The sequence below is a fragment of the Copidosoma floridanum genome, unplaced genomic scaffold (assembly GCF_036245765.1).
Source record: "Copidosoma floridanum isolate Cflo_tuat_1 unplaced genomic scaffold, Cflo_Japanese_pri ptg000032l, whole genome shotgun sequence".
NCBI classification, from domain to species: Eukaryota; Metazoa; Arthropoda; class Insecta; order Hymenoptera; family Encyrtidae; genus Copidosoma; species Copidosoma floridanum.
The window spans coordinates 3,068,695-3,096,007 of NW_028321909.1; the positions used below are offsets into that span (position 1 = coordinate 3,068,695).

The 27,313-nt window shown below is 33.8% G+C and overlaps 2 protein-coding genes across 5 annotated transcripts; both read left to right on the plus strand.

The window, feature by feature from the left end:
* The first annotated feature begins 14,893 nt into the window (after positions 1-14,893).
* On the plus strand, positions 14,894-16,279 carry LOC149373335 (protein-lysine N-methyltransferase SMYD4-like). Its single transcript, XM_089597421.1, has 2 exons — positions 14,894-15,045; positions 15,329-16,279. The coding sequence occupies exon 2, from the start codon at positions 15,348-15,350 to the stop codon at positions 15,927-15,929; it is 582 nt and encodes a 193-aa protein (XP_089453547.1). The 5' UTR covers positions 14,894-15,045; positions 15,329-15,347; the 3' UTR covers positions 15,930-16,279.
* A 278-nt stretch (positions 16,280-16,557) lies between these two features.
* LOC149373336 (protein-lysine N-methyltransferase SMYD4-like) lies at positions 16,558-24,529 on the plus strand. Of its 4 annotated transcripts, XM_089597343.1 has the most exons (12): positions 16,558-16,703; positions 16,920-17,102; positions 17,189-17,338; positions 17,424-17,645; positions 18,151-18,342; positions 18,409-18,478; positions 21,914-22,915; positions 23,083-23,130; positions 23,224-23,357; positions 23,524-23,718; positions 23,818-23,955; positions 24,053-24,529. In XM_089597343.1, exons 5-12 carry the CDS (start codon positions 18,340-18,342, stop codon positions 24,329-24,331), a joined length of 1,869 nt encoding a protein of 622 aa, XP_089453469.1. In that variant the 5' UTR covers positions 16,558-16,703; positions 16,920-17,102; positions 17,189-17,338; positions 17,424-17,645; positions 18,151-18,339; the 3' UTR covers positions 24,332-24,529. The 4 variants fall into 4 exon arrangements, with proteins under 4 accessions (XP_089453469.1, XP_089453467.1, XP_089453468.1 ...); XM_089597341.1 differs by having other exon boundaries at positions 23,083-23,357; XM_089597342.1 differs by having other exon boundaries at positions 18,154-18,342; positions 23,083-23,357.
* The last annotated feature ends 2,784 nt before the right edge of the window (positions 24,530-27,313 follow it).

A 27,313-nucleotide genomic window follows, 5' to 3' on the forward strand; every position in this document is an offset into this window, starting at 1 on the left:
GGGCAAGTACCTCCGTAATTTTTCACCTGTGCATTTTTACCGTGCAATGCTCCTCGTTAAGGGGATAGGCAACCGTCTCACAGCAAAACTGTCTGCTTTTCCTTACCCTGCTCCCTGTCATGAGAGGCCGTACATCCGTAAATTTTTATTATTACTGAAGACAGAGAAATAAATTCATTCTAATTTAATAAACTTCTTGCAAAATTTTTTTTTTTAAAGTCAATTTGAAAGTTTCTTATTATTATTTCACAATATTTAAAATAAAAAAGTCTAGGTTATAAAAGTTTGATAAAAAAAAATATTCTGGTACAAATAAAAATTGTTATGTTTACGTTTAAGTGTGAGCTTTGTAATTTATTATTTTTGATGGTAACGTATTACTTTTAACGTATATTTATGTTTTTTTTTGTTTATCCATTTAACGTCTAAAATTTCTCTCTCTTTCGTTTATTGAACAATTTCCCATATATTATTGTTATTTAAATTTTAATTTTAAATGTCACAGTTTCTAGCCTTTCTACCTTCTTTAAAATTTATTCCCTCATTGAATGTTTTTTAAAAATCACCATTAATATAATTTACATAAATAACGTGTGTAATTGGATTACTACATCTTTTAACTGGACAATTTTTTTTTTGACTTCCTAACTAATCGTTTATTTTTTATGTCTGTTAGTCTAGCACTCGATCTGTGTTGTTTGTTTTTATATTAAGTTATAATTTCATTTCAATTGTTTTCAGATTCACTTCCATTTACATAATCATTTTTACGATCATTCTTTAGTAGGTTTCGTTTTCAGAAATATTATTTTCAAAAATCTTATTTAAACAAGTTATTTTTTTTTTACCTTCAACTATCTCTACATATGTAGCAACTTTAACCTAGTTTTTAACGAAAACTTAACAACAATTCTCACCTTACCTAATAGAAATTTTTAATTATGGCTTATCATTTAATAAGTACTCAGTCCCTTTTGTTCTGGCTTTCTTACAAAAACTCTACTGTCATGGATTTTCAAAAGTGTTGAGTTCGGCTTCTCACCAAAAAAGTATTTATTAAGCTATTTAATTTTCATGTATACAAGCAATTGTTCTATTTCTTCAGTACGCAACTATTTTAATTATCTCTGGCTTGTATCGTGAATTCATTTTGTTACTGACTAAACCACAGACTGGCTGGCGCTTGGGGAAGGATCGCTACTAACCCGATGCGGTACGTTCTCGGCCGATGCAAGCGGGTCGAACGGGCCTGGGGAGTAACGGGGAACGGCTGGCCTACCCCGGATCCTGGTGCATCGGGACTGTAGGGGGCTCCTTGGGTACTTGCATAGTATCACGCATAAGGAGGCGCTAGGGACAGCTGTGGGGGTAGGAGGTGAGTACAGAGCAAGATCCGCTCATGCCTTCTACCTGGTCGGTAACAAGGCTCACTAGCGCGATGATGATGTGATTGCGGTGATGATGTGAATGTACGGGTCTGGGGTGGAGTCGGACTGGGCTGCCAAATCAACCCAGTGTGGCGGCTTTCCAGAGGAGGTTTGATTGGGGTTCGTCCTGTGGGGCCACATGGGGCAGGCGTTCGGTCGTACTTGCTTCGGGATTGCCGGGGATCCTACACGTATATGCTTAAACATTTGTATTGGATAGTAAGTAAATAGCGATTTAAAATGTGCGCCAAGATTTGTACGGCTTAATGAACACAATATATATAGCGATAAGTGCAACCAACTGAGTAGGACTAGCGGGCGCATTGTAAGCGCTATAGGCGAACAACCTCGGAAATAGGGCAAGCGGAGGCGCTGAAGCGAGCGGGCAGTCGACAATTGACAACCGAGGCGATAGGTAGGTGTGCCACTCAGTCCGGTCTTTTTATCAATCACCTTTCATTAAATAAAAAGATGATACTTATTAATGCAAATTCCCGTTTCATTTGTTTTGCTCTGACCCTGCTTCCCTGTCTGCATCTTGACCTTCACACATTGTTCCTCTTTCATTAGGCACTTTTCCATATCCATAGCTAATTAATTGTACCTTTTATTAATATTGTTTCATGCATGTGCTTATAGTAGGCATGAAAAATTAATTCCTTGATAGTTAAGGAAATCATACATAATAATAATAAGTTTTCAATAAGATATTTTTTTTTGTATTATAACAATTAAGTTTTTTACTTTATTTACGAAATGGACTTTTAACTAAATTCACACAGTCAATACAACAATTAATAGTTTCAGTGTTTTCTTTAATACAATAAATGTTTGCACACTTCCTATACTCATCAATAAGAGGTAAAAAATTTTTGTCTCCTTTGCAACATGTGATACTGTGTGCTCCATTTAAATCAGTATGTATAACTTTAAAGTTATTTTAGCCATTGTCCTTCTATTTTGAAATTTTTAATTTGCCATTTCATTTTTAATATAATTTGCATATTTTATTTTTATATTTTTTAGTTCATCTAGTATACCATCGGCCATTTTATTTTTAACTTATTGAATTAAATATTAATTAATTTGACTTAATATATGCTATTTCTCTTAGTTTGTTAGTTATAATATCAATAATATTATTTATCGTTCATATTATTTATGTTCTACTATTTGTATGATTTTTATTTGTCTTTGTTATTGTTGACACATTTATTTACGTAACAACGTTTCCTACTTGAGGTAAGGTAATTAGTTTGTTCTTTAAATAAGAACTAATTTTTGCAAAATTTTCTATTACTAAAATCTTGCTAGCTTTAGCTATTTACAATACATTGAGTAAGTATATTTGTTCCTAAGCCTTCAACAAAATAAGCATCGTTGAAGTTATACTTCTGTAGGCGAGTTCTGCACTACAAAGTTAACAAACGAATTCAGATTGTGACCTTAAGAAAGTGTGTAACGGAAGTAAATTTGTAATCTTATTCTTCCTTTTTTTACTAATCTGTGTCTGACAACTCTGCATCACCACAGCACCCTCTTGCCTCGCCGCTTCGTACCACACCACACCATACCACACAAGTAAAGCAAGTAAATTTAGAATTTTCTTTTTTCTTTTTCTTGAACTTATCTTTATTTCTTATTCATTAACTAATTCTATGTATAAAAAAAACACACACACACTTTACTTGAGATTCGAACCAGTGATCTTCTTCACACAATCTGAGTATCTCATCCAAACTGCTATAAGCAGTTCTGATATCGGAGAATCAGTTACTTTTTCCTACAGTGTGGTTTTTATTCTATTTTTGATTTGAATGTTTATTAGCTGCTTATTAATAAGTTAAATTTAATTTAAAATTTTATCACTTAATAAATTATTCATACAATTAACCATTTTTTCTTAAATAATTGAATAATTTTGTCGTAAAACTTAGGAGAAAGAATTTTCTAGCAGCAGCTTTCGTATGTACATATTAATAAACGATTATTTTATTTTCATTGCTTTTTTTCATTTCCAAATTAATAAGTGGTTTACTTTTCGCACCATGTTTTCATTTCCTTCAAAGTACAGTAAGAAAAGTAGTTAGAGTAATCAGAAAGATTAATAAGAAATGTAATCAAAAGTGAGAGAAAAAGTATGAAGAAACTAGTATAAGACAAAATATTGCAAGTGTTTCAAAAAAAAGAATGACAATATATCAGGAAAAAAGAAAATAATAGTAAAGTTCTTAAACGGTGTATCGCATGACAATCGGTTAGTTGCCGACGATAAGGCTCACGCCAAAGGAAAAAACAGCAAGTAAATCTTGAACAGCAAACGTTTATTTTCAATTGCGTACAAGCTCGAAGTTACAAAGCGAACTGGAAGCCAGGCTCTCTTTTCTTTTGTATTTAAAGAACGGAAAACAAATAAAAGACTGTTTTAAAAAAAATATCGCGGTTGCCTAGCAACCTTGTTTTGTAAGCATACGAGCGCTCTGCCAGCTATCGTCCTTGGGAAAACCTAGCTTTCTCACCCCGAGCTCCATCTCTTGTACGAACCTTATGTTCGATAATGGGTCGACCACGGCAACTCTACCGCCCACTCCAGCAGCTGCGTCGAAATACCGACAAAGGCTTGCATAATAATTATAAAGAAAAAGAGAGTCTGCTTTCATACAATTTATTATTCGCAACACGGTTGATGTATTAACGAACGTACATATTCTATGCAGGATATAAAAAATGAGAATATAGTTGAATATTAAAAAGATTTATCTCCTTGAAATGCCAGATATAATTAACTTACAAATATATTGATAAAAGGGCAAGAGAAATAGTTAGAGGTATAGAAAAACTTTCGGAAAGCTATGAAAAAGATATTTATCGAAAGATGATGTGAAAAAAAGTAAAACTCATACTCGTAGTACCATGTTACAAGAGATAACTACGTAAAATAATCGAATAACAAAATAAATCTGAATAATGCAGCCAACAATGAAGATTTTTTTACCTTTTTTTGTTGAATAGTTTCTGCTATTTTTTAATAATCTAACAGATCTAACAGCTTCAATTTTGAGACTTTTTTTACAGCTGGAAATGAAAGAAGGTGCTTCTACATGATACTTTAATGTGAGTGTACATTGTAGTAATTGCCATGAAGTTTTAAATAACAGTATAAGATTTAAAAAAAATATTAAGTCTCAGTAGAACAAAAAAATGTGTACAGTTTGGCGTCAAAAGGGGGATCCGGGGACCTTTCGTTCCCTATGCTGCTTTTCATCCAAGTCTCGTTTCGCGACGAGTTGAAATTTCGCGGTCAGCGGGCCAGTGGCGCCCTGAGAGCGGTAAGTTCCGTGATACATCAAGTCGCATCAAACGCACCACTGGACAGGAAAGTCCTCTTTAGACAACTGCTAGACGCAGGAATTCTGCTGTCGGACTTGTTACGAAGCCATAACAAATCTCGAGCGGGAGCGATCACTCAAGTAGCCCCAAACGAGTTAAAGGGTGTATTAAGGTCATCAAAATCATCCAACTGGCTGTTCGGTGACAACTTAGTTGAAAGAATTAAAGAGGCTAAGTCGCATGAAAAGCTGTTCACCTTTGAAAACAAAACCAAAAAATCCCGGAGGCCAGGGGGCCCATACAGGAAGCCTTTAAACGCCTTAAGCCTGCAGGGGAATTGCTCCGTCCCCTTCTCACAGACAGGCTAACCTGGAGCCCAACAGCCGCTCCAACAGACATACCAACTCTCTCAGCAATACCCACAGCAGTACCACAGATTTCAAACACAGCAACAGGGAGTGTCAGGAAAGCGGAGCAGAGGAGGCCGGGGCCTGAATACAAGAGGAACCGGCAGACAGCAAAACAAGCAGATATAAAAGTAAGTTCAAGCACCGACCTAATCGCGGGTAGGCTGAGGAGGTTCATAGAACAGTGGGAAAACATAACCTCGAATAAATTTGTATTAGAGTGTATCACGGGATACAAACTAAGGTTCAAACAACAACCCGTCCAAATCACACGACCAAAAAACTTTTATAGCAAAACCGAAGAAGATAAACTCCACACAGAACTTGAGAGACTAAAATCGATAGGCGCGATTAATGTGTGCAAACCTTGCCCAAGCCAATTCAAATCTTCCTACTTTTTGAGGCCAAAACAAGACGGTTCCTCGAGATTCATCCTAAATCTAGTTGAACTAAACAAGTATATAGTGAAGAATCACTTCAAACTAGAGGGCATAAAATCAGTGGAACGACTAATCTTACTGGGCCAATAGATGTGCACCATCGATCTAAAAGATGCTTATTTCATGATCCCCATACACAAGGACTACAGGAAATATCTAAGATTTGAGTTCCATGACCAGTTATTTGAATTTACCTGCCTCCCTTTCGGGCTCAGCTCTAGTCCCTACGTCTACACTAGACTGCTGAAGCCAGTCATGGCAAAACTGAGGAGCCGGGATCTCCTATCCACAGTATACCTCGATGATTTTCTGTGCATGGGCGACACGAAAACAGAGTGCAGGAACAATGCGGAATTGACCCTTGGTGTTTTGCAGTCCCTGGGATTCTTAGTTAATTTTCAAAAAAGCATACTAATTCCCAGCACATGCTGCAAGTATTTGGGACTGATCATAGACTCAGATTCATATTGTCTACGACTTACCAAAGAAAAAATCATTACCTTGACTGAGAAACTGGAAAAGATAAAACCAGGAAAAAACTGCAAGATCATAGATCTGACCAAACTGCTAGGAAAGCTGATCTTTGCCTGCCAAGGGGTAGAGTATGGCCTACTCCACACTAGATCCCTAGAGAAAATCAAGATCCAGGGATTAATCCAATCCGGGAAAAACTTCCACGCAGAAATAGTACTTCCACAAAATACTACAGAGGACCTATCCTGGTGGAAGGAACATCTTACTAGCCCAAAGTATATTAAAACAAAAAATTTCAAGCTCTAAATCCACACAGACGCCTCAGATCATGGCTGGGGCGCCACAGACGGCTCAAACAAAGTATTCGGAAAGGGGAACGTAGAACAATGGACCCATCACATAAACTACAAAGAGTTACTAGCAATAAAACTAGGCCTGGAGGCTCTGGGAGAACACTACACTGTGCTTTATGACAGATAAAATAAATATATCAATATTATTTGTCATCTCACTATTGTAAATTTTTGTTATTTTTTTCATTTATGTTTATTATTTGTGTCACAGTTGTTATACTAACGTTTGTGATGTATTTTCTCGATAATACTGTTGTACCTATAGTAAATAATCTTTATTTTGACTTTATTGTCAAAATAAGTTAACAAATGCGATCGTTTTTTATTCCTGTAGTTAAAGTTACTTCTACAATAACATTTTAATACTAACATTTTTTTTATATCCCCTACTATAACATGTGTACACTCGCATATTCAGCCATCGCTAGTTCACACTTTGCTTAAAATAGAGTTAGCAGCTTAACATCTCTTACTATTCGAATATTTGTTCAATGTAGTATCCGTACGCAGTGCTACTTCTTATGAACACTGCGATTGTTACTGTTGGTTCAAAATTTTTTCTCACTGTTTACAGATTTTTTAGTAACATTATGTATTGACCAGCTAATCATGAGATTATTTGTATGATTACCTCTTTTTTATTTTACAATAACGTAAAAAGGCTTACTCCTATAAGGCTATAAAACATCATAGATATATTAGATATAACTATTCGTAAGCTTTCAATTCTCAAAGATTCATAAGTCGTTAGTCAGAAAATATTTATTATAGATTGTTAAAGATATCACTAAGTGATATAATATTTGTAATCTGTAAGAATTAATTAACCTCACTTAATGCCATAGAATACTTTAAACTTTAATTACTTTTTCTAAAATTATATTTTTTTTTTCAATATTTTCAAGAATTTTTCCTTACGAAATTGACAGTAAATGATGACTAAATTTGTTATACTTTTACTTACAGGAAGTTCATCTAAACTGGCCATAAACGAAAATATTGGAAGCCTGGTTTATGATAAGCGTTGTAATATTTTTTTGTCTTCAAATGATGAAAAAAGCAAGTCTTTTGAAACCAAAGAAAACAATAGTAATACATATAAACATAAGACAAATTTTTGTCTACTTGAGAATCCTGATACACAAGTGGGAGAAACTTACAGTTTAGGTAAAAAATAAAAACCATACATAAACAAGTTTACCTGATGTCTTTTTATGAATGTTCTATAGCGATACATTTAAAATATCTTTTTATATCAATAGATCAAGCTTTACTCCAGCATTCTTCAAACGACTTGAACTATTGTAACAATGATGATATCAACGATATAGTCAATAATTCGAACGATTTTCTATCTTTTTCGCATGAGAACGACCTAGTTTGTAATGTTACAGAGAATGTGACTGCTTCTGAAAGTTTTCTTAATATTTCTTCAAAAAAATTACCCCAAAAAGTTGATAGTACTCATAAAACTAACAGAAATAGTACTCATAAAAACTACAGAATACAAATAATAAATTTTTCGATCAGAAACTTTCTGAGTCAGAAGATAATACTCAAAATATTACACAAAATAATTATGCAAGTAAATTAAATAGCACAAAAAATGAGTTACTATTTATTCCAAGAAATGGAGAAAGGATTTGTTTTCAAAATATAAATACTGCTGCACTAGGATCTGGAATGAAAAATAAGACCGATTACATTAATCCAAAATATCCAAAGACCTACTGTTGTCCATACTGCTTTCTTAAGAGTATTAATCCAGAAGAAAAAGGAAAACCTCGGCAAATCCTCTATAAAGGCAAATTAGTGGATCACCTTTTTCGAAAACATATGGATGACCCTGAAGTTCAAATCATTTCAAAACTTCCTGCAGCAAAGCGTGCCAAAAAAATTGTCAAAAACGAACCATCAAGTATTAAACTTACAACTCAACAGCTTGAGAGGTTGAATCGATTGCGAAAAATCAAAGCTTGAGAGGTTGAATCGATTGCGAAAAATCAAAGCTTGAGAGGTTGAAACGATTGCGAAAAATCAAAGATAAGGGTAACTTTTTACATAACTGTCAGTCTGCCACGTTAGATGAAATCCAATTTCCAAGACGCGCGCGAGACTTAGGTAATGGAAAACAAAAAACATTAAAAGACTATCGAGTTTGTAGATTTTGCTTTGCATTTCTACTTGCAACTGGAATTTATAACCATATGTCACGTTGTAAAGGTAGTGATAACGTTAGTCATGCTAATTCAACCGTCTTGAGCAACATTGTTATTGGTGATTTCCATCCAGAAGCAAGTGTTTACCTCAGAATAGTCTTGTCAAGATTACATGACGATGATATAGGTAATACCGCAAAGTATGATTTGCTTATTGTGCTCTATGGAAACGATGAAGCATTTAAATTTCAAAACTCTAATCATCACAACAAACAGATTAGGGCAGAAGTGCGATTATTAGCAAGAATGTTAAATACGTTACGACTAAAGTGTAGTGATGTAACTGATCTCATATCAACGATGGATCCTGGTTACACAAAATTTTACATTGAAACAGCTAACGACTTAGGCAGATTCAATATTCAGGAACAGCGATTCGATGCACCAGCAACAGCTAGAGACGTAGCTCGAATCACTGTTGATGTATGTAATCTGTGGATAGGGGAATGCATACAAAATAAAAATCCAGAGAAGAAAGCCTTAGCTGAAGAGTTTCTCCATATGGTTAAGCTAAAATTTACAAACGATTCTTGATAATTCTGAAATGGTTTTCGCACAGTTTTTTTCGTGAAAAAATTAATAACAACAGCGATAAATGAGCTCTAAGTTCTGCTAAAATAAGGTAGCTTTGCGCTTTAGTTCAGTAAGATTCACTAGGTGGAATCAAGGTAAAATTGAAGCCACCCGCAATCAAAGATAGTGAAAAGTGGTTATAAGATACCCCACCGAGTTGTCCGTTATCGTAGTCGTTCATCCGTAGTACACCAAGAACAGCGTTGTTAGTCGTGCAGCTGGGCATCCTGGCTACCGATGACACACTTCTTTCATGGGCAAGCAAAATAAATCGATTTATATTCCGGATCGACAAGATAACCGAGTGCCACGGAGAAATTGGTGTTCGGAACGTCAACATCTCCAGTGGAATATCAGGAGACGTGTCTATCCAGAGCATAGCATAGCATATCCTGCTCCAACACTTTAGAGTTCTGTGGAAGTTCAACCATCTGGCCTGGTATCGTCAGATTTTCTACTTCAAATGCAAGCCAGGGAAGACAGCCCTGAAGAGTAAAAGTAACCACAACTGCCTCCTTCTTAGTGGTCATCCCAACGGCATACCTACAGAGAAGGTATTCTTCAGGCCCAGTTTTCCGACTAACGATGAGCGGTTGGTTATCCGGGGAACGACCCGAAGACGAGATATTCTTTGGTCAGCGGCGTACCTCCCTCCGTCATGTTCTCAGTATACAAAGACTTCGAGGGTAAGAGTTAAGCTACCCATGGCCAGCTCTTCATCATCAAAAATTATAATAAGGAATAGCTGGAAATTTCACCGCTGGTCCTTTTCAGGGCCATTATAAGTATTTACGTTCCCTAATTAACCATCAATCTCATCAGTTCTTTTAAGGACCCCCTAAGTTTGAACTACCTTGCCAACAAATAAATTTTTACTACCATTTCTGAAAACAATTCGTCGACTAAAAGACTATGTAAAGCTTCAAACGTAGTTTTCCTCCTGATCAGTGTGGTGCTACAATAACAGGCCAGAGAAGATCACCCTGAAGTATAGAGGCAATCACGTGTGCTGGAAACTTCAGTCAAAAAAGGGTATAAGAAGCTCACCGGTCCTTTTCAAGGTCATCGGACGTCAAACTACGATGCCAACAAATACATTACAACCTTATAAAGTTAAAAAATAGCCTTTAGGGCTCACAAGAGTCTTAACTATGTCAAAAGTCGCAAGAAGTCGAATTGGAAGGAAAACCTTAAATGCATCTAATGAATACAATTTTAGGCATCAAGAAAATGACGCTGAACATTTATCGAGATTAAAGCAGCATCAAAATCGATAAATAAAGAATTTATTAAGTGAATGATCAGCTTTTCACTATAACCATCATAGTAATCTCTTATATCTGAAAAATTTGTAAATAGGTAGAATATGTATTTATATTTTTGTGGCCATAAAAAATGTAGAGATTGAGCTCCAGGACTTTATTACTGTAGTAATAAAGTTGTGAGATAAGAGAAGAAATTTTTTTTTTAATAGGAAATTTTTTGTGAGTTTTAAATCCTTACAGCTTTATAAAATAGCCCTGTTCATAGATTATACGGGAGAAACTGCAAATCAACGGCCCTTTAGGGCAAATGATTATTTTATGGCTTAAGGAACGCGAGGTTCTTTTAAGCATGATTATATTTTTTCCATTTTCTTACAGCTTATTATTTGACTAAATAAACTGTATGAATTCCGAACAAATATGTTTTTAATAAGAATATTTTTGTTTTGAGCAGTGTTAGAAATGTATGTAAAATTTTTAACTGAAAACGTTTCACATTACGTGTCAACACACTACGGTGTTCCATTTAGTGAGTCTCGGGTGAAGCCGAGACTGGGGGGCCGCTAGTGTTACTATAAGTACAAAAAAAAATTAGCTGCCTTGCGTTGTATGGCTAGAGGTGTTTTTTGATGGTCCATCTTATCAACTACAAACAGTCGAACAAAATGCAAATTATTGTGTGTTGCATAAAATGTTAAATTAATTAACCAATTGCGAGGACTTAAAGTACAATGTAAATTGTAAAATTATAATATCTTTATAGTAATTGATCGATAAAAATATATATACAGTGCCACCTTCAAAACAGAAAAAAACATGTTTATTATCTGTATATGATTTACGCGCTATCAAGAGATTTTGGTAACTATTTCCGTAAAATTACAATAATAATTCATTGTAGGTATAAAGATTAATTGTTTATACACAATACAACTTTTTTTTTACATTCATACTCCGAGTTACAAGTGGTTGAAACTAGTATGAGTTGAATAAAAAAAGCTTTAATCTAAAATAAGCACTATCTATAAAAACTAAAGAATCTGCCTTAATGTTTGTACATAATTATAATGTAGTACGAGTTTTGTCAATGTAATAACCACAAGGTATTAATAAGGAATGTCAATATAAGCCAAAAAATATAATATATGTAGGTAGATAAATATTCACGTATAATTGGATATAAGTTCTACTTAACTGGTAATAATCATATTTGATATTATCGTAGTAAAAGTATGAGTTTTCCTCTGCCTCTAGCTTCTTTTTTGTCGTTAATAGGATGTTCATAATGTCTTAGAAATTTCAAAATGCATAAATCGTGTTCAAATCCTCAAAGTTATTTTAGTGTTATAAAATTGTGGAATGGCCTTAATAACAAGAAGTATCAAAGTAACAATGTTTATTTTGATGTATTCGAAAAAAATTTCGACACATATGTATTTTTAAATGAAACATAAATAAAAGAAATGAAAACAAAATGATAAATTGTTTAAACAAAAAAATCCACCATGACGTGGAATTGGACCCTAAAGTGTAAAACGATTCATTAAGTGGCATAAGCCTTATCCAACTCAGCCATCTGAAGGTCCAGATAATTTTCTTTTAAAGTCACATATATTCATGGATATCCTCCAGAGCTTGTTCAACCGTTCACAGCAGTTAGGATGTGTAAAATTAATAAATTAGTGGTGAAAGCTGTACTGAAAACCTTAAAAAATAGTTGAAGTTGTACATTTTTTAAAAACACTCATGGTTTTGCGAATGTTAACAGTACGGGAGGATTAAAAAATAATGTATAGAAATCAAAAGTCTGTGCATATAATTAATGAGCATGTAGTTCCACGATTTAATTGAGTCAGATTGATAAATAACATTGAAGCAAGAGCGAGAGATCAAGAGTCAGTTAAATATATATAGCATATACTCGGTTGCAGTCAAAAGAGAAAAACTCGTGTCGCCGCTTGCTTTGGCTGTGCCCTCAGCTATATAGCTATAGTCGACATTTCCGCTTCTCTCCTCGTAGGCAAATATCCGATATACTTCTTCCACATGTTTCCAAAATGTGCGCTTATATGCTCATTTACACGCGAATCCACTCCTCTCCTCGTAGGTGCACGCTGTTTGATACGAGTCTCGCACTCTCAAGATAGATATTTGTTTATTGACTTTTTTTACTAATTAGTAATTAAGTCATTACAATACACTGACTTGACAGAGATTACATATAGTCTTATGATCATCGTATAAGATATTATTGCGGAACATCAGCAGTTATATAGATATGTAAATATGTATACATTAGATGTCTTAATCTATGCAGGCTGTGTTCACATAAGACTCCGTTAGTTAAGTCAGTTAAGGTCACGTGATCATTTATCATGAGTGCGAGGGAGACAACATGATGTCACCGTCTCACTCATTCTTCGGCAATAATATCTTATACGATGATCATAAGACTATATGTAATCTCTGTCAAGTCAGTGTATTGTAATTATTTAATTACTAATTAGTAAAAAAAATCAATAAACAAATATATATCTCGAGAGTGCGCGACTCGTATAGAACAGCGTGCGCCTACGAGAAGAGGAGTGGACTCGCGTGGAAATGAGCATATAGCGTTAGTTAAGTCAGTTAAGGTCACGTGATCATTTATTATGCGTGCGAGTGAGACGGTGACATCATGTTGTCTCCCTCGCACTTACGATAAATGATCACGTGACCTTAACTGACTTAACTAATGGAGCCTTGGGAAACCTGCAGTCTGGGGCTCTGTTCGGAAATGATGGGTTGGTTAAGTATTAAGTTGGTACCTACCCCCACCCTAGCTTTCAAGTCCTCTCTTTAACCACAAAAGCGCTTAAAGTGCACCAAAACGTGATCAGCTGATTAACTATTGTTTACATGTGCGAACACACGGTCGGTTAGTTAAGCTAGGGTGGGGGTAGGTACCAACCAAAAACTTAACCAACGTATCATTTCCGAACAGAGCCTGGAGAATGCCAGTCAAAGCTTCGCCGGGCGATTCAATTCAAATTGATAGAGATCAATATTTTTTTTTTTCTTGCATTCCGTACAGCAGACACCTTGTTTTCAATGAAATTAAACTCTAAAGTCGCATTTTGATGTCAGAAATTGATTTTGGTAAAAAATTTCGAGTAAGTATAACAAATGACTAGTTTTTGCTGGCAGCCTGTTACTCTAATTTCCCTGTTTACCGACTAGTCGTTTGTTATACTGACTCTAAATTTTTTTAAAACTTTTTACTAAAACTAGTTTCTAAAATCAAAATACGACTTCAGAGTCTAGTTTCATTGAAAACAAGGTGTCTGTTGTACAGAATGCAAGAAAAAAAACCAAGTACAAGTAGCACTCTGGGAGTGCAGGCAGACGTGAAAACTTGAACTTATGGCGCGTTGGGCACTTTTTTGGGTGAGCATTTTTAGGGTGAGATTACATGGAGTCTGGCAGTCTGCAGACTGGCAGAATCGCGCTAAGTTTAAATTATGTTTAAATTATAACATTTCAGAATAATTTAGTAAAATAAAGAAAAAATTGTAATTATTGTCATAACAGAATAAAGGCTTAGTTACAATCAATTTCATTTTCAATAAAACGTGTCAAATATTATTTTATAACTTTTTTTATAGATTTATGTTAACATCGCACAGTCGGTCAGTAGGGTCACTGATGTAACCTGGTATATATAACAATATGTAACTGTGACAAAACGTTTTTTGTCGCCTTTTTTTTCATAAATATTAGTTAATACAGAAATGCAAATGTATTACGATAATTATTTCTTTGCTTGCGTAACAGGTTTTAAATATTGATATTGAAACATACTTTAAACTTAGCGCGATTCTGCCAGTCTGCAGACTGCCAGACTCCATGTAATCTCACCCTTAGGTGCGCTCGCGACATGAGAAATTGTACATAAAAAATCAAGTTTATCAAAGCAATGTGGGCACTTTTTGAATAGACATGAAGTATAATAATATAGAAACTATATTCGAAGGAAGTGGTTTTATTTAAATGAGTAAATATTATTAAATAGTAAATACAAAATTTATCAATTTTTTTTACACAATACCATAGCAGCAACACAAGTCAAATGAAATATTTAAATAAATAAATTTTCCGTTTGATATTCATTTATAAAATAAATACAATAAACTCTCAATCTCGTCTGTCGCGAGGGCACGAACAAATGCCCATGACGAGAAGTTGCCAAACAGCAGGTCTTCCATGTACAGGCACCCTTAGTCAGTCTCGACTTCGGGACTCCCATGTATACATGATGTATACGCATCCTAAATGACTAAAACTGACGCGCCGTTACGTCATGCGTGGCGCTTTAGTTTCTTCACTCTTCACTTCTTCAGTGTTCAGTTCAGTCATAGACTATGAGCGTGATACACTTCACACTCGGTAAAACAACTGTTTTAGTTTTAAACAACTATAAACAACGCTACTGCGAGCTCAAAACTCTCAAAAGTACTCCACTTATCGTTGATACTTTCTTTTCCTCCAGTCTTCAAAGTCCACGATTTGGAATATCTGGTAAGAAAAATGCGTACCTTGTTAACAAAAATAACGTATGATCAAAGGTATTATACGGAAATAAAACTAATTTGTTAGCACATCAAGTGAGGCAAAATTTTCAATCTCTATTGTTTCTCATTTATGATAACGATTTGTATATTTCTCGTTCTCATATAACTTTATTGTTTAGGCACTCCCTATTTTATTTTCCACTATCATTTATTGCCACAAAATTAAACTTTTTTCCGCTCTTATAAACACCGGCATTCTGAAGTTTGCTTGAAATATGTTATTTTTATAGGTTTTACCTAGTTATAACAATGTTGGAACAAGAGAAAAAAGTTTTACTGAGGAAGCTTAAGTCTCTGTCTTGTCAGAGCATTAAAAAGTATGCAGTCACACCAAAACCTAAGAATCTGATATCTTCCGAGAAGATGAGGTTGAAAGGTAACGAGTTATTTGAACGGAAGGTCCACGATTTTGATGCACATGAATTCATTTGGCAAAGATACACAATGGCCATAGCCCTTGCCCCAACCAAGTCTGAAGAGCTAGCAACAGCTTATGCCAACAGATCAGCTCTACTCTTACACTTGTTGAAGTACGAGGACTGCATTGTCGATATTGATCGGGCACTAAGTATCACTGATTCTGATCTTTCAAAAGCCAAATGGCTATGCCGTAAGGCCAAGTGCTTTCATGCCCTTGATGACTTGCCAAGTGCTCACAAGTTGATGCAAGAAGCTAAGGGTCACATTGAACTCATCACCCACAAGAACAAAGATCACACCAAAGTGCTGACTCTGATTGAATCGACTGAGAAATTAATCAGCAAAAAATATTCCAAGCCAAGTGAAAAATTTAACGATCCTAAGATGCCAGAGCTTAACATTGAAACATAAGACTTTAGTAACGTCACAGACAAGTACAGTCCAAAACTAGGAAGACACCTTGTTGCAACTCGTGACATTGCCCCTGGGGAAGTGATATATGTCGAAGAACTTTACTCGGTATCTATTTTACATTCCAAAAAAGCATATCCCTTCTGCAGTCATTGTCATGCTGCATGTTTGACAACAATACCATGTGATTTGTGTCCATCAGTAATGTTTTGCTCTGAAAAATGTAAGACCGACGCTTGGAATGAATACCACGATATTGAGTGCTATACTTTAGCAGATTACATGAAGGGAAATAGTACAGATAGTATTATACACAACGTTATTCATATTACAGTAATGGAATGTAGAAAAAATAGTGGCATAGAGAATCTCAAACTTCTTCTGGGAAAAATTAACAAAAAAAAAGGTAAGCCTAAGTTTACTTTCATTTTCTACATTTTACCCATTAAGTTTTTAAAATAAAAAAAAAAAAAGAAATAGTCACGATGTTTTCACTTTACAGAAAATCCTACAGAAAAAGTCATTATTGATGGAAATCTAAAAATGAACAAATTCTTAAAACTATGCCAATTGGTTGCAACTGAGTCATCTTTTACTTTAGACAATTATTCAGACATAGCCTTGCACACTTTGATTTCTTTGGCTTTGAACACTACGTTTTGTGGGAAAAAATTTAATGCTAAAGAATGTAAAATTTTGTCCAGTAACAAGAATATTGTGTTTTTGGGATCACTCATTTACAGGATTACTACATTTGTTGCCAATGGAATCGAAGTGAGTATTTTCATGAGTAAAGTACTATTTGTTATTTAAAAAGAATTTTCTGTTTCTGATTGTGCGATTGCTTCAGAAAAATTTTTCTTTGAATGTTAATATGTTATAATGTAATTTAGAAGAAATACTTGAAAAAATTAAATGTTACTCAACTTATAAATAATTAATTGCAATAACGACTAAAAATGCATTTCATGTGATAACATTTTTATAAAGATTTCGAATATACGGGATTTTATGAGAAGACGAACTGACCGTAATTCTACCATTGGTGCCGCAATACCAAGTGTGTTTACTTGTTTTGTTAAACATAGCTGTGACCCAAATGCCAGCAAAACCTTTAATCAAGCCAGTACTCTAGCCGTCTATGCTTTGAGACCAATAAAACAGGGTGAAAAGGTATTGCAGTTTTAATTTCATTTATGTTTTTAAGTGTATCATGCGATAAATGATTTTTAAAAAATTTTTATTCAATCTAATTTTAGATACTCGCGGCTTATGTCGATAATTATAGAATACAGGATAAATTTTCGAGACAGATGTACTTATTAGAATATCACCAATTTACATGTAACTGTCGAGCTTGTGAAGAAAATTGGCCTCCTCTACTGAATACAACTGACTCCATAATGATGGTATTATTTATCCTTTTGAACATTAACCATATAATTATATATTAGAACAAGTTTGTGCTCAAAAAAATTTGAAATTTATTTTCAGATGAAACCAAAAAACTACGAAAAGAAGCTGTTTAAAACGCCACTAGAACTAGAGTTGTACAGAAAACATGAGTCAGTGATTGCAAAAAACTATCAACTTATTTACAATTTTGTGTGCACTCAGCAAATGTTGACGGATTTGGCACGATCAATAGAAACTGCTCTTAAAGAAATACCCCAACCTTCAGCTGTAACCTGCTTCTTGCTTGCAGCATTAAACTTAGTTAGTAGTCACGTGTATTCGTATGTCTATCCAATATCTGATGACTGCGTAACTAATAAGTTTTCTTTGCCTCAGTAAAAGTAATAATCTTTTAACAACTCTTTAATTTATTTAATGCATGCTAGAAATTTAAATCATTACAATAGAGCTTGATTGTATTTACTTACAATTATGACAAGCTTCCTAATTTTTTTGTATTTTTCAAATCAAGAAGTATTTATGTGAGTGTTAACTATAGCTCAAAAACTAGTTGCAGTTTTAAATTCCTCTACTGGAGTGTAGTTTATAAAATCAAACAGTTCAATGTAATTTTGAGCAGTTACTTACAAGTTTATTGTAATTTTTATTGTATTGAATAAACTTTTTTTCAAACAAGTAGACTAGGCTTACGCTATTTCCAAAATAATTGATAAAGAATTAAATTCTTCATCGCATAAAATTGAAAACGTTGATAAATTATACTAAAAAAAAGTAGACTTTTTGACTGGCAAAAACAATATTTCAGCAGTATATTATAGAGAAAGAGGATATATCTCGATTCCATACGACTACACAGCGGGCTATATTCGAAATGTGACGAAAAAGGACAGAAGAATCAATCAATCGATCAGAGATATCAATAGCAAAGGCGAACAGTTACTTACCCATCATACTCACCGTCGCCGATGTTGCTTGACTTCACTGATCGACCGTAATGGTAAATAACATATGTATGTCTACTTACTTTACATTCACGAACTCATACAAGTCTTTTTATTCTTAGAGTGTTGGAAATAGCTTACTTTCTGGACGAGAAGTGTGTACTTTTTTTCCTTACATAAGTCCACATATGGGTATGTTACATAGTTTGTTTTACTTAATTTTAAAATTCCAAAACGTATATTTACAATAATAAATAGAAAAACACAACATTTTAACGGGGGAGGGGTATATATAGAATACATTCGCTGCCTTACCACAAATTTCAAAATTTCAAAAATCATTAGCTATCACTCGAATCTTAAAATAATTAATAAAGAAGAAAAGGTAATATGAGGTATACCTAAGTATTATACACCACACTGGTGTGGAGCTAGCACAGCGGATGGGACATATACTTACTACATAGCAGGGATATCCTATAGGGGACATGGAAAAACCACAGAGGTTCCTGAAAAAAGGTGCGGTCAGAGCCGGGATTCGATCCCCGGTCGAGCAGATTGACGAGCAATAAGTGCTCTATCATTAACGCGAAGAGACTCGCATGAAACTTAAAAAAACCAGTTAACTGGTTGGAAAGTCGGACATTTGAGTAATGAATTTTACCTCGAAAAAAGTAAGATTTTAAATAAAAAACAATTTCCTTATAAAAAAATTAAAAATGTCATGACAATTTAAGAGTTGTAAATTAATTTTTTTTTTTCTAACTATAAAATACCCATCTACTAAAAAAATACTATAATCTTATTATGCATAAATATTTCTTATAAGTTGCAATAATAGTTTGAGTACATTCAAGCTTGGCAAAGTACCATCGTAGACCTAAACTTTTGAAAAGAAAAAACACGAAAAAAATATCCACAACACTCAAACTGGTATTACATTTTTTTTTTTTAATTTTTAGGGTGACTTGGACCGTCTTCTGTATAAATACAGTTATAACAATAAGTTATACAAGATAAAAAAAAATATCACCAGAAAAGTATCGAAAAATAATGGTTGTAAAAATTAATAGATTTTTTTAAAGCACCTAAAATGGTACGTACCTGGCGCATGTACATACCGACGGCCTGGACGAAGAAAAGCTTAGCTCAGGCTGCGATTACATGGACTAAAAGAATATCCTAAACTTGTCAAATTCATGTCTAATCTTGACGTAAGACACGAGTAAGACAAGTTTGGGATATTTTTTGGTCCAAATAATCGCAACCTTAGACTTCCATGTTATTTTGAACGGCAAAATCTGAGATAAGCTTTTCTTCGTCCGGGCCGTCGATATACACATTCAGAAGCAGCTCAGAGGAGAAGTATTGATATACTTATTTCATACTTTTCTTCCTTTATACTTTGTAACAATTCCCTTAAGAGTACGTGTTAAAGTGGCAATTTTTAAGCAGTTGCGATGTAAGTACTCGAAAATAAACTGGTTGACCATAATATTATGCATATTGAGCATACTTTATTGACATAATATCTGAATTTTAGGTTTTTATCATTCTAATAAAAAATGCCGAAGCCACCTTAAACGTATTTTTTCTTAATGTGCATTGGGGTGTTCGTTGTTATTTCCCAATCGATCATGTACCCCTTGATATCTCTTTGGTAAAGTACACCCCAAAACTAAAATCTATATCCTAAAAATCAATTTTTCAACTTTGTTCAATTTTTTTTGGCCATTTTAATTCTCACTACTCAGGTATGTACTTCTGTTGAGCAGAAAAAATTGTGTACTAAATTGGGAAAAAGTGTAGGGAGTAGTTGAGTGAAAATTATAACAAGCGGCGTAACGTTCTATTTTTACCACAACCATCAAAATTACTAAAGTTCTATTTCTGTATTTATGGAACTTTAATTTTCGGAACGTGCGTACATTAGTTTGAAACATTGTTCTAAATAATAAAACAATTGTGAGTGACTTTAATGTAGGTATATATGTAGTGAATCGAATGAACCTCGGAATGAACATCCGTCTGGCTGACAGTGAGTAAAATTTCATCCTCTCGATGGCAAAATAAATCCCTCTACTGAGCTAGAAAGCTTTCATTACAGTCGTAGACGATTGAAAAAAAAAATATATCCATACTTATCCAAAAAATGACACATTTTAATCTTAAATAAAAAAAAAAAAAAAAACCCTTAAAAAACTAAAAAATGTAATGCCAAAGTTTGAGAATTATTAATTTTTTTTAATTCTCAAAAAAAAAGTTTACGTGGTAATCTTTTGCCATGCTTGAGTATACTTACTCAAATTATTGTTGCATTTGGTATATTTTTACATTTTGAAATCTTTTTTAAAGATAATTTTTACTCAGTTGAACATAAACATCAAAAATTACTTCCTTTGTCTCTGTAACGTATATTTTTGGTCCGCATAGATATAGATGTATTAATATGGTAGTCTCGGCTTCAGAATTTCAGATAGGGTTTTCTACGAACTCAGTGTTATCAAGCATATGTCACCCAACATGAATGCAATGGTAATGCCAATAATGTAAATAATAAGCCTTAAGTACGGCGTATTTTTTTCTCTATAAGAGCTACTTAAGCTGTAGCTGTCTTTGTTGCGGCGCAGTTATGAATATACCTAAGTATATATAGGTATATAAAGTTACTTCGTATTGTACTTACAAGTTTACATGCTTACAACCGCCTTAGTCAATTCGTAACAGTGCTTATAAACAGTCATAAACGCGTCGAGCGATTTGCATTGCAACTTGCAACGCATATAAAGTACAGTCCTGTGCCTGTAACTTCTCCGACAATTTACTTAGTTGCAGCTTTTTTTGTGACTTTTTGACGAAAAAGGTAATTTTAATTATATTTCTTATTGTTATCAATGTTGACGATTCCAACAAGGAAATCCGTTTGGATTTTGTACCAAAAACTCTACATAGATAAAAATAGCATGCGTCTACCCTGTTTTTACGCGTTAAAATCAATGCAAATATACATAAATCACCCTCACAAGGATGAACATTTTTGGAACAAGATTTATTTGGATTTTTTTTTTTTTTTATTAATCGTTGGTCAATTGCAAATGTGCTTCAGCGTCTCTCGTGCTTATATACTTTTATTACGTAAAATTCAAGAACGAATTTCTCACGCCTGTGTGCTGTGAAGCTTCAATTTCAAAATCGTACTAATTCATGAAAATTTTATATTGGATTGGATGTTGGAAATTATAATGCTACATCTTTATTTATATACACACACACTAGCCCAATGCTAAACGTCGGACTATATCCAACACTGGTCGTAGAATTGCTAAAAAAATTCTATTGTGTGATCTTTTGGGTCAAGTGCATACATATATATTTCAATTTTTGCTGTGGATATGTGCAGAGTCATATTGTTAATACGTTTATAAATTTTAATGAGTATGAAAATTTTGCAGGGAAAAACACAATAAATGACGTGTATATAATTATGCAAACACATGGGAGTAAAAATAAAAAGCTCCTAGTGCTCATATATCTCATTTTTTTGTATTGCTTTATGCTTGCTCGATGTTTATGAATGGAAATAGAAAAAAAATTAAAATAATTTTTTTTACACGTTTTGTTGCCCAGTCCATTTTTCAATAAACACGATGGAGGAAGAAAAGAACGCCATGATCAGGGAATTTTTGGATCCTCGAAATGACAATGTAATATATGGACTTATGCGAAGGATCTCAAAAAGCGATGAAATTTCTAGGCTTGACAGAGAAAAAGGAAATATTTTGTATAGCTCTAGAAGACATGACATGACAACTCACGAAAAAATTTGGCAGCTGTACTGTATGAGCATAGCAGTAGCTTTTCCAGGATCAGTTGCACAGGAACTCGCTTATGCCAATAGATCCGCTTTTCTCATGCACTTGTACAAATACAAAGAAGCTATCGTAGACATTGACAGAGCAATCAGCATTTCAAAGTCCAATGACTCAAAACTCAAATGGCTGTGTCGCAAAGCCAAATGCCTCTCACACATTAAATCACCAGATACAAGAAAAGTGTTGCAAGAAGCTAAATCCTTTATGAGCAGTGTTTCGGATAAAAAAAGCTCAGCAACATTGATAAAGGAAACTGGAGAGTCTATAAACTGCATGAAAACAAGCAAATCAGATGATGAAAAGAAGGAAACTGAGACTGCACCACAGGTGAACAAGCAAACTGCTGACTTCAGTTTGGTTAGTGCCAAATTTAATCCTAGATTTCAACGACATCTCGTTGCCACTCGGAATATTCAACCAGGAGAAGTTGTTTTTGTAGAAAGGCCATACGTATCGGCATTAAATCTGTGCAAAGCCCATGCCTTCTGCAATCACTGTTTCATCGTGTGCTGGAATATGATACCTTGTGATTCATGCAGTTGGTGCATGTACTGTTCGGAAAAATGTAAGCAAGAGTCTTGGGAGCAATACCATGAAATTGAATGTCCAGCATTTGGATACTGTATGAGAGATGGTTTCATGAACTTTGATGATTTTTTGTTGACTAGTCTCAGATTGGTCATATTAGAATGTAAAAAGGCTGGATCTATTTCTAATCTTCAAGACTTGGTTCTTTCTGCTGTTGAAGAAAACAAAGGTGAGTAATCACGTTTTCTTTCAATCAAAATTGTTTTACTAAAGTTTATGAATCACCTCAAGTTTTTCTTGCTAAAGTCCTATAGTAATAAATGAATCACTTCTGGTGTTTTAAAATTATCAATGATGTTTCCTGATTTTGTTAAAAAAAAAAATTTGTTTTTTTAGATGATCGTTTAAGTGCATTTACTGTTGATGGAAGTTTACAGAACAAAGGTTTGACAAGCATCTTAAATTTGGACAGTAGTGTTTCACCAACAATTTCAGCTGTATTTGCGAAAATTTCCTTACGCATTATGATATCTTTAGCTAAGTATACACTATTTCTTGGCAATAAATACTCTGGTGATGAATGCAAAAGGTTATTGAGAAATAAAGAAGCTTTGTTTATTGGATCTCTGATTTTGAAATTAATGAAAATATCTTATTCTTGCGGTGTCAAGGTAAAAACATAGTAAAAAATATATTTATTGTTACTAAATAAAAATTCTTTTGTTGGTATTTAAGATTCGTTCACTTACTCCTTGTAGTTTGTAACATTCATACGCTGATTTATGAACCTGTGCTTTGAATCTAATTTTTAAGCTAACCAAATTAAAATAATTCCAGATCGACAACAAACGCTTTGGTTTAAAGAATTACGGTTATTTAGATGATTTAAGTGACTTATCAATACGAGGTTACTGTATTCCAACTATTTCTGCTTTAATCAATCATGACTGCGATCCTAATATCAGCAGATGTTTTACGGAAGATAACAGGATTGTCGTGTATGCCTTGAAGCCAATAAAAAATAATGAGCAGGTGCAGTATTTATTAATTAATATAATTAAATGTACACATTTGACAAAATACACGAAAATACATAGATGACTCACCCAATTTATTATTGTTTTCTTGCAGTTATGTTTCAGCTATGGACCTAGTTTTACGCTTAAAGTGAAGTGTATGAGAGTATGTAATCTCGGTTTTCCATGTTCTTGCAAAGCTTGTGAAGAAATGTGGCAACCTGTGATTTTCATGTCTAGAAGTTTATACAAGGTAAATATACAAGTTTAACACTTAAATTTAAAGTCATGGTTTGTTACAATTTGTTGCCTGGTGATACTTAGTTTCATAAACGTCTTTTTCCCTTTAGATTAATGAGGCATGTTTTGTTCAATGCTTTAAAAAGCCATTGGAGATCGAGCTGTACAAGAAACATGAAGTGGAGATAAAAAAAATTTTAATGGAAACTGATGACTTTCAGTATACACAAAAAATAATCACCAAATTGGCAAGATCAGTTGTAACAGCCACCGAAAAATTGACTCAACCGTCAACTATAACTTACCTAATGATTGAAACTCTGAAAATAGCTTTTTCAAAAGTATACGGTGGCTATTTGTATATTCCAAAAAGTTGTATGAACAGATAAATTTGGAATACACAAATATAAAAAAAAGTATTTAACCTACTCAATATCTAAACAATTTTTTATAAAACTTTTTACAGTTACGACAAACAGCTAATAGCTTTATTGATTTTGACGTTTTTGATTACGTTTTAATACTATAGGGCGTCTGAAAAAAAAAAATGATATGTTATATCCTTAATAAGTAAACTTTAAATGGGATAATTAATCGATAAGTTATTTTAATCCATACATAATTAGTCGTATCCCATTATATTTATCACGTATATAAATTAAACTTACATTAAAACGTGCTGTGTTAACTAAAAACAAAAATTTTTTGTCAAAAATGTAATCTAGAGGACCAATTTTTTTTTTTTTCATGATCAAGAAAATTTTTGACAGCGTTTACCAAGTATAATGTGACCGAACTTACAGTAAAAAAAATTTAACTACAATCGTGATAACTAATATCGTTAGAACTTGCTTGATACTTCAAAACTGCAGTTGTAGCTAGTTAAAAGTCTCTTGTTTTCCAGTGCTCTAGGCGTTCGGTAATTTTTATTTTTTCATTTTTCTTTCATTTAAGTAAATATAAGTTAGTAACAGAATATTTTATAAATTTAGTTATCCATGGCGGGTGAAAAAATTTTAACCTTTTGTACTGCTTCAAAAGGCACGAACGAATGCCCAATTAATGCCCTCGCGACAGACGAGATTGAGAGTTTTTTATGTTTATTTTATAAATGAATATTAAACGGAAAATTTGTTCATTTAAATATTTCATTTGACTTGTGTTGCTGCTATGTGTTAAACAAATTGATAAATTTTGTATTTACTATTTACTAATATTTACTCATTTAAATAAAACCACTTACTTCGAATATAGTTTCTATATTATTATACTTCATGTCCATTCAAAAAGTGCCCACATTGCTTTGATAAACTTGATTTTTTTATGTACAATTTCTCATGTCGTGAGCGCACCTAAAAATGCTCACCCAAAAAAGTGCCCAACGCGCCATAAGTTCAAGTTTTCACTTCTGCCTGCACTCCCGGAGTGCTACTTGTACTTGGTTTTTATTACAACAAATGGTTCCATCCATGCGTTTGAGCGAGATTTTATTTGTGATCGCAATAAGGTTACGATAACAACGCTTCGTATTCTGATCACAATACAAATCGCTTCCAACGATTTATTTTTTCTAACAAGTCTATCGATCAGAGTGGGTTGAATTATCTGCAACTACTTTTATCTAACATTAAAAATGACATCACAGAACGATTGTTAATTTAAAAATTTATTTGGCTGCCCTGAACTTTATAGTATTGGCATTATGCCTCTACCACGTGACCTCAGTATATATATGACTAATATAGAGGCGAAATAACACAGGTCTTATGGGAGGAATCTTGTTTTTATTTTTTTTCGCACTTAAAAAGATATTGAGCTTAAAAAGATTGTTAATTCCATGTTACTGACATAATGAGAGTTACGTAGTTATTTTTTTCCTTTGGTGAATTCGTTCATGAAGGTTGAAACAGCGTTTTGAACCGTATACGGAGTGCCGTTTAACCCTACTTTGAGCTGTTTGTTTACCTCTGAGCATCAGCAGCAGTGTCGCAGCAGCAGCAACAGCTGAAACAAACAGCTCAAAGTAGGGTTAAACGGCACTCCGTATACGGTTCAAAACGCTGTTTCAACCTTCATGAACGAATTCACCAAAGGAAAAAAATAACTACGTAACTCTCATTATGTCAGTAACATGGAATTAACAACCTTTTTAAGCTCAATATCTTTTTAAGGACGTTCGGTAGTGATTGAATTTTCCAACGAATTTTTCTGAAATTTTGACCAGACGTTTTTATTGTTGTTACAATAAACCAGTCAAAATTTAAAGAGGTTCCTCTGTTTCGTTTTCGAGATATTGAATTTCAAATTTAAGTCATTTTAACACTGTCGCTTATAGGAGAACTGACTAAATCACAGTTTTAAGCAAATTGGGCCAGTGAATTTGGCCAATTTTTTTATATGTTACAGATAATGTTATTAATTTGATGTATGCTAAGTTTTGCGACGATCGTCTGATTCGTTTATAAATAAAAAATTAAATAAAAGCTCGACCGAAACGCAACGGCAACGTCGCAAGGGGCGGGAAATTCAAAATGTTCCAGGATGTTGATCAGTAAATATCTCAATATTATTGTAGATATTTATGCATTCACGCATAAAATACAAGCTTACGTGTGTGCGTGAGTGTATGTACAGAACGCCCACCCCTTCCCATAAAAAACAATAAATGTTAATAACACGCTATTTATTTTTTTTTTTTAATTTCAAATTTATTATTTCTTCTTAAGATAGATTTTTAATCACTGTTTTGGGAATGATAGACTAAATCTACAAATAGAAATACAATTGTTACAAGTCTTTCTAATTACTCATTTATTCATTTTCACTACACTTTTATAATAAATCAGTAACAAATACTTACAGCTTTATCACAAAAACATTGATACACGAACGCTGTCGTAACCGACGCAGCACGCAGCAGACGAGCAGACAGTGTAGAGTGTGCAGAGACACCTGATGCGTGTACATGAACACTCACACATTTAAGACCCGTACGACGTTGCCAAATCTTCATTCATCGCTGGTTTCCCCTCACCGCGCAAATGTTTCCCCCCGCTAACACTACCGAACGTCCTTAAGTGCGAAAAAAAATAAAAACAAGATTCCTCCCGTAAGACCTGTGTTATTTCGCCTCTATATTAGTCATATATATACTGAGGTCACGTGGTATAGGCATAATCCCAATAGCTAGATCAAATTTTCAAAATAATTTTCTTTTACCGGATTACCAAGAGAGCCTACAGGCCTAGTCTTCAGGGCCACCCTCACTCACTACCTATGTGTGAAGGTAAACTTATTGCCACACCCATTTACCAATCTCTTACTCAATATCATATACCTATCATTTCATGGGCACAGTAGCATTCTTTGCA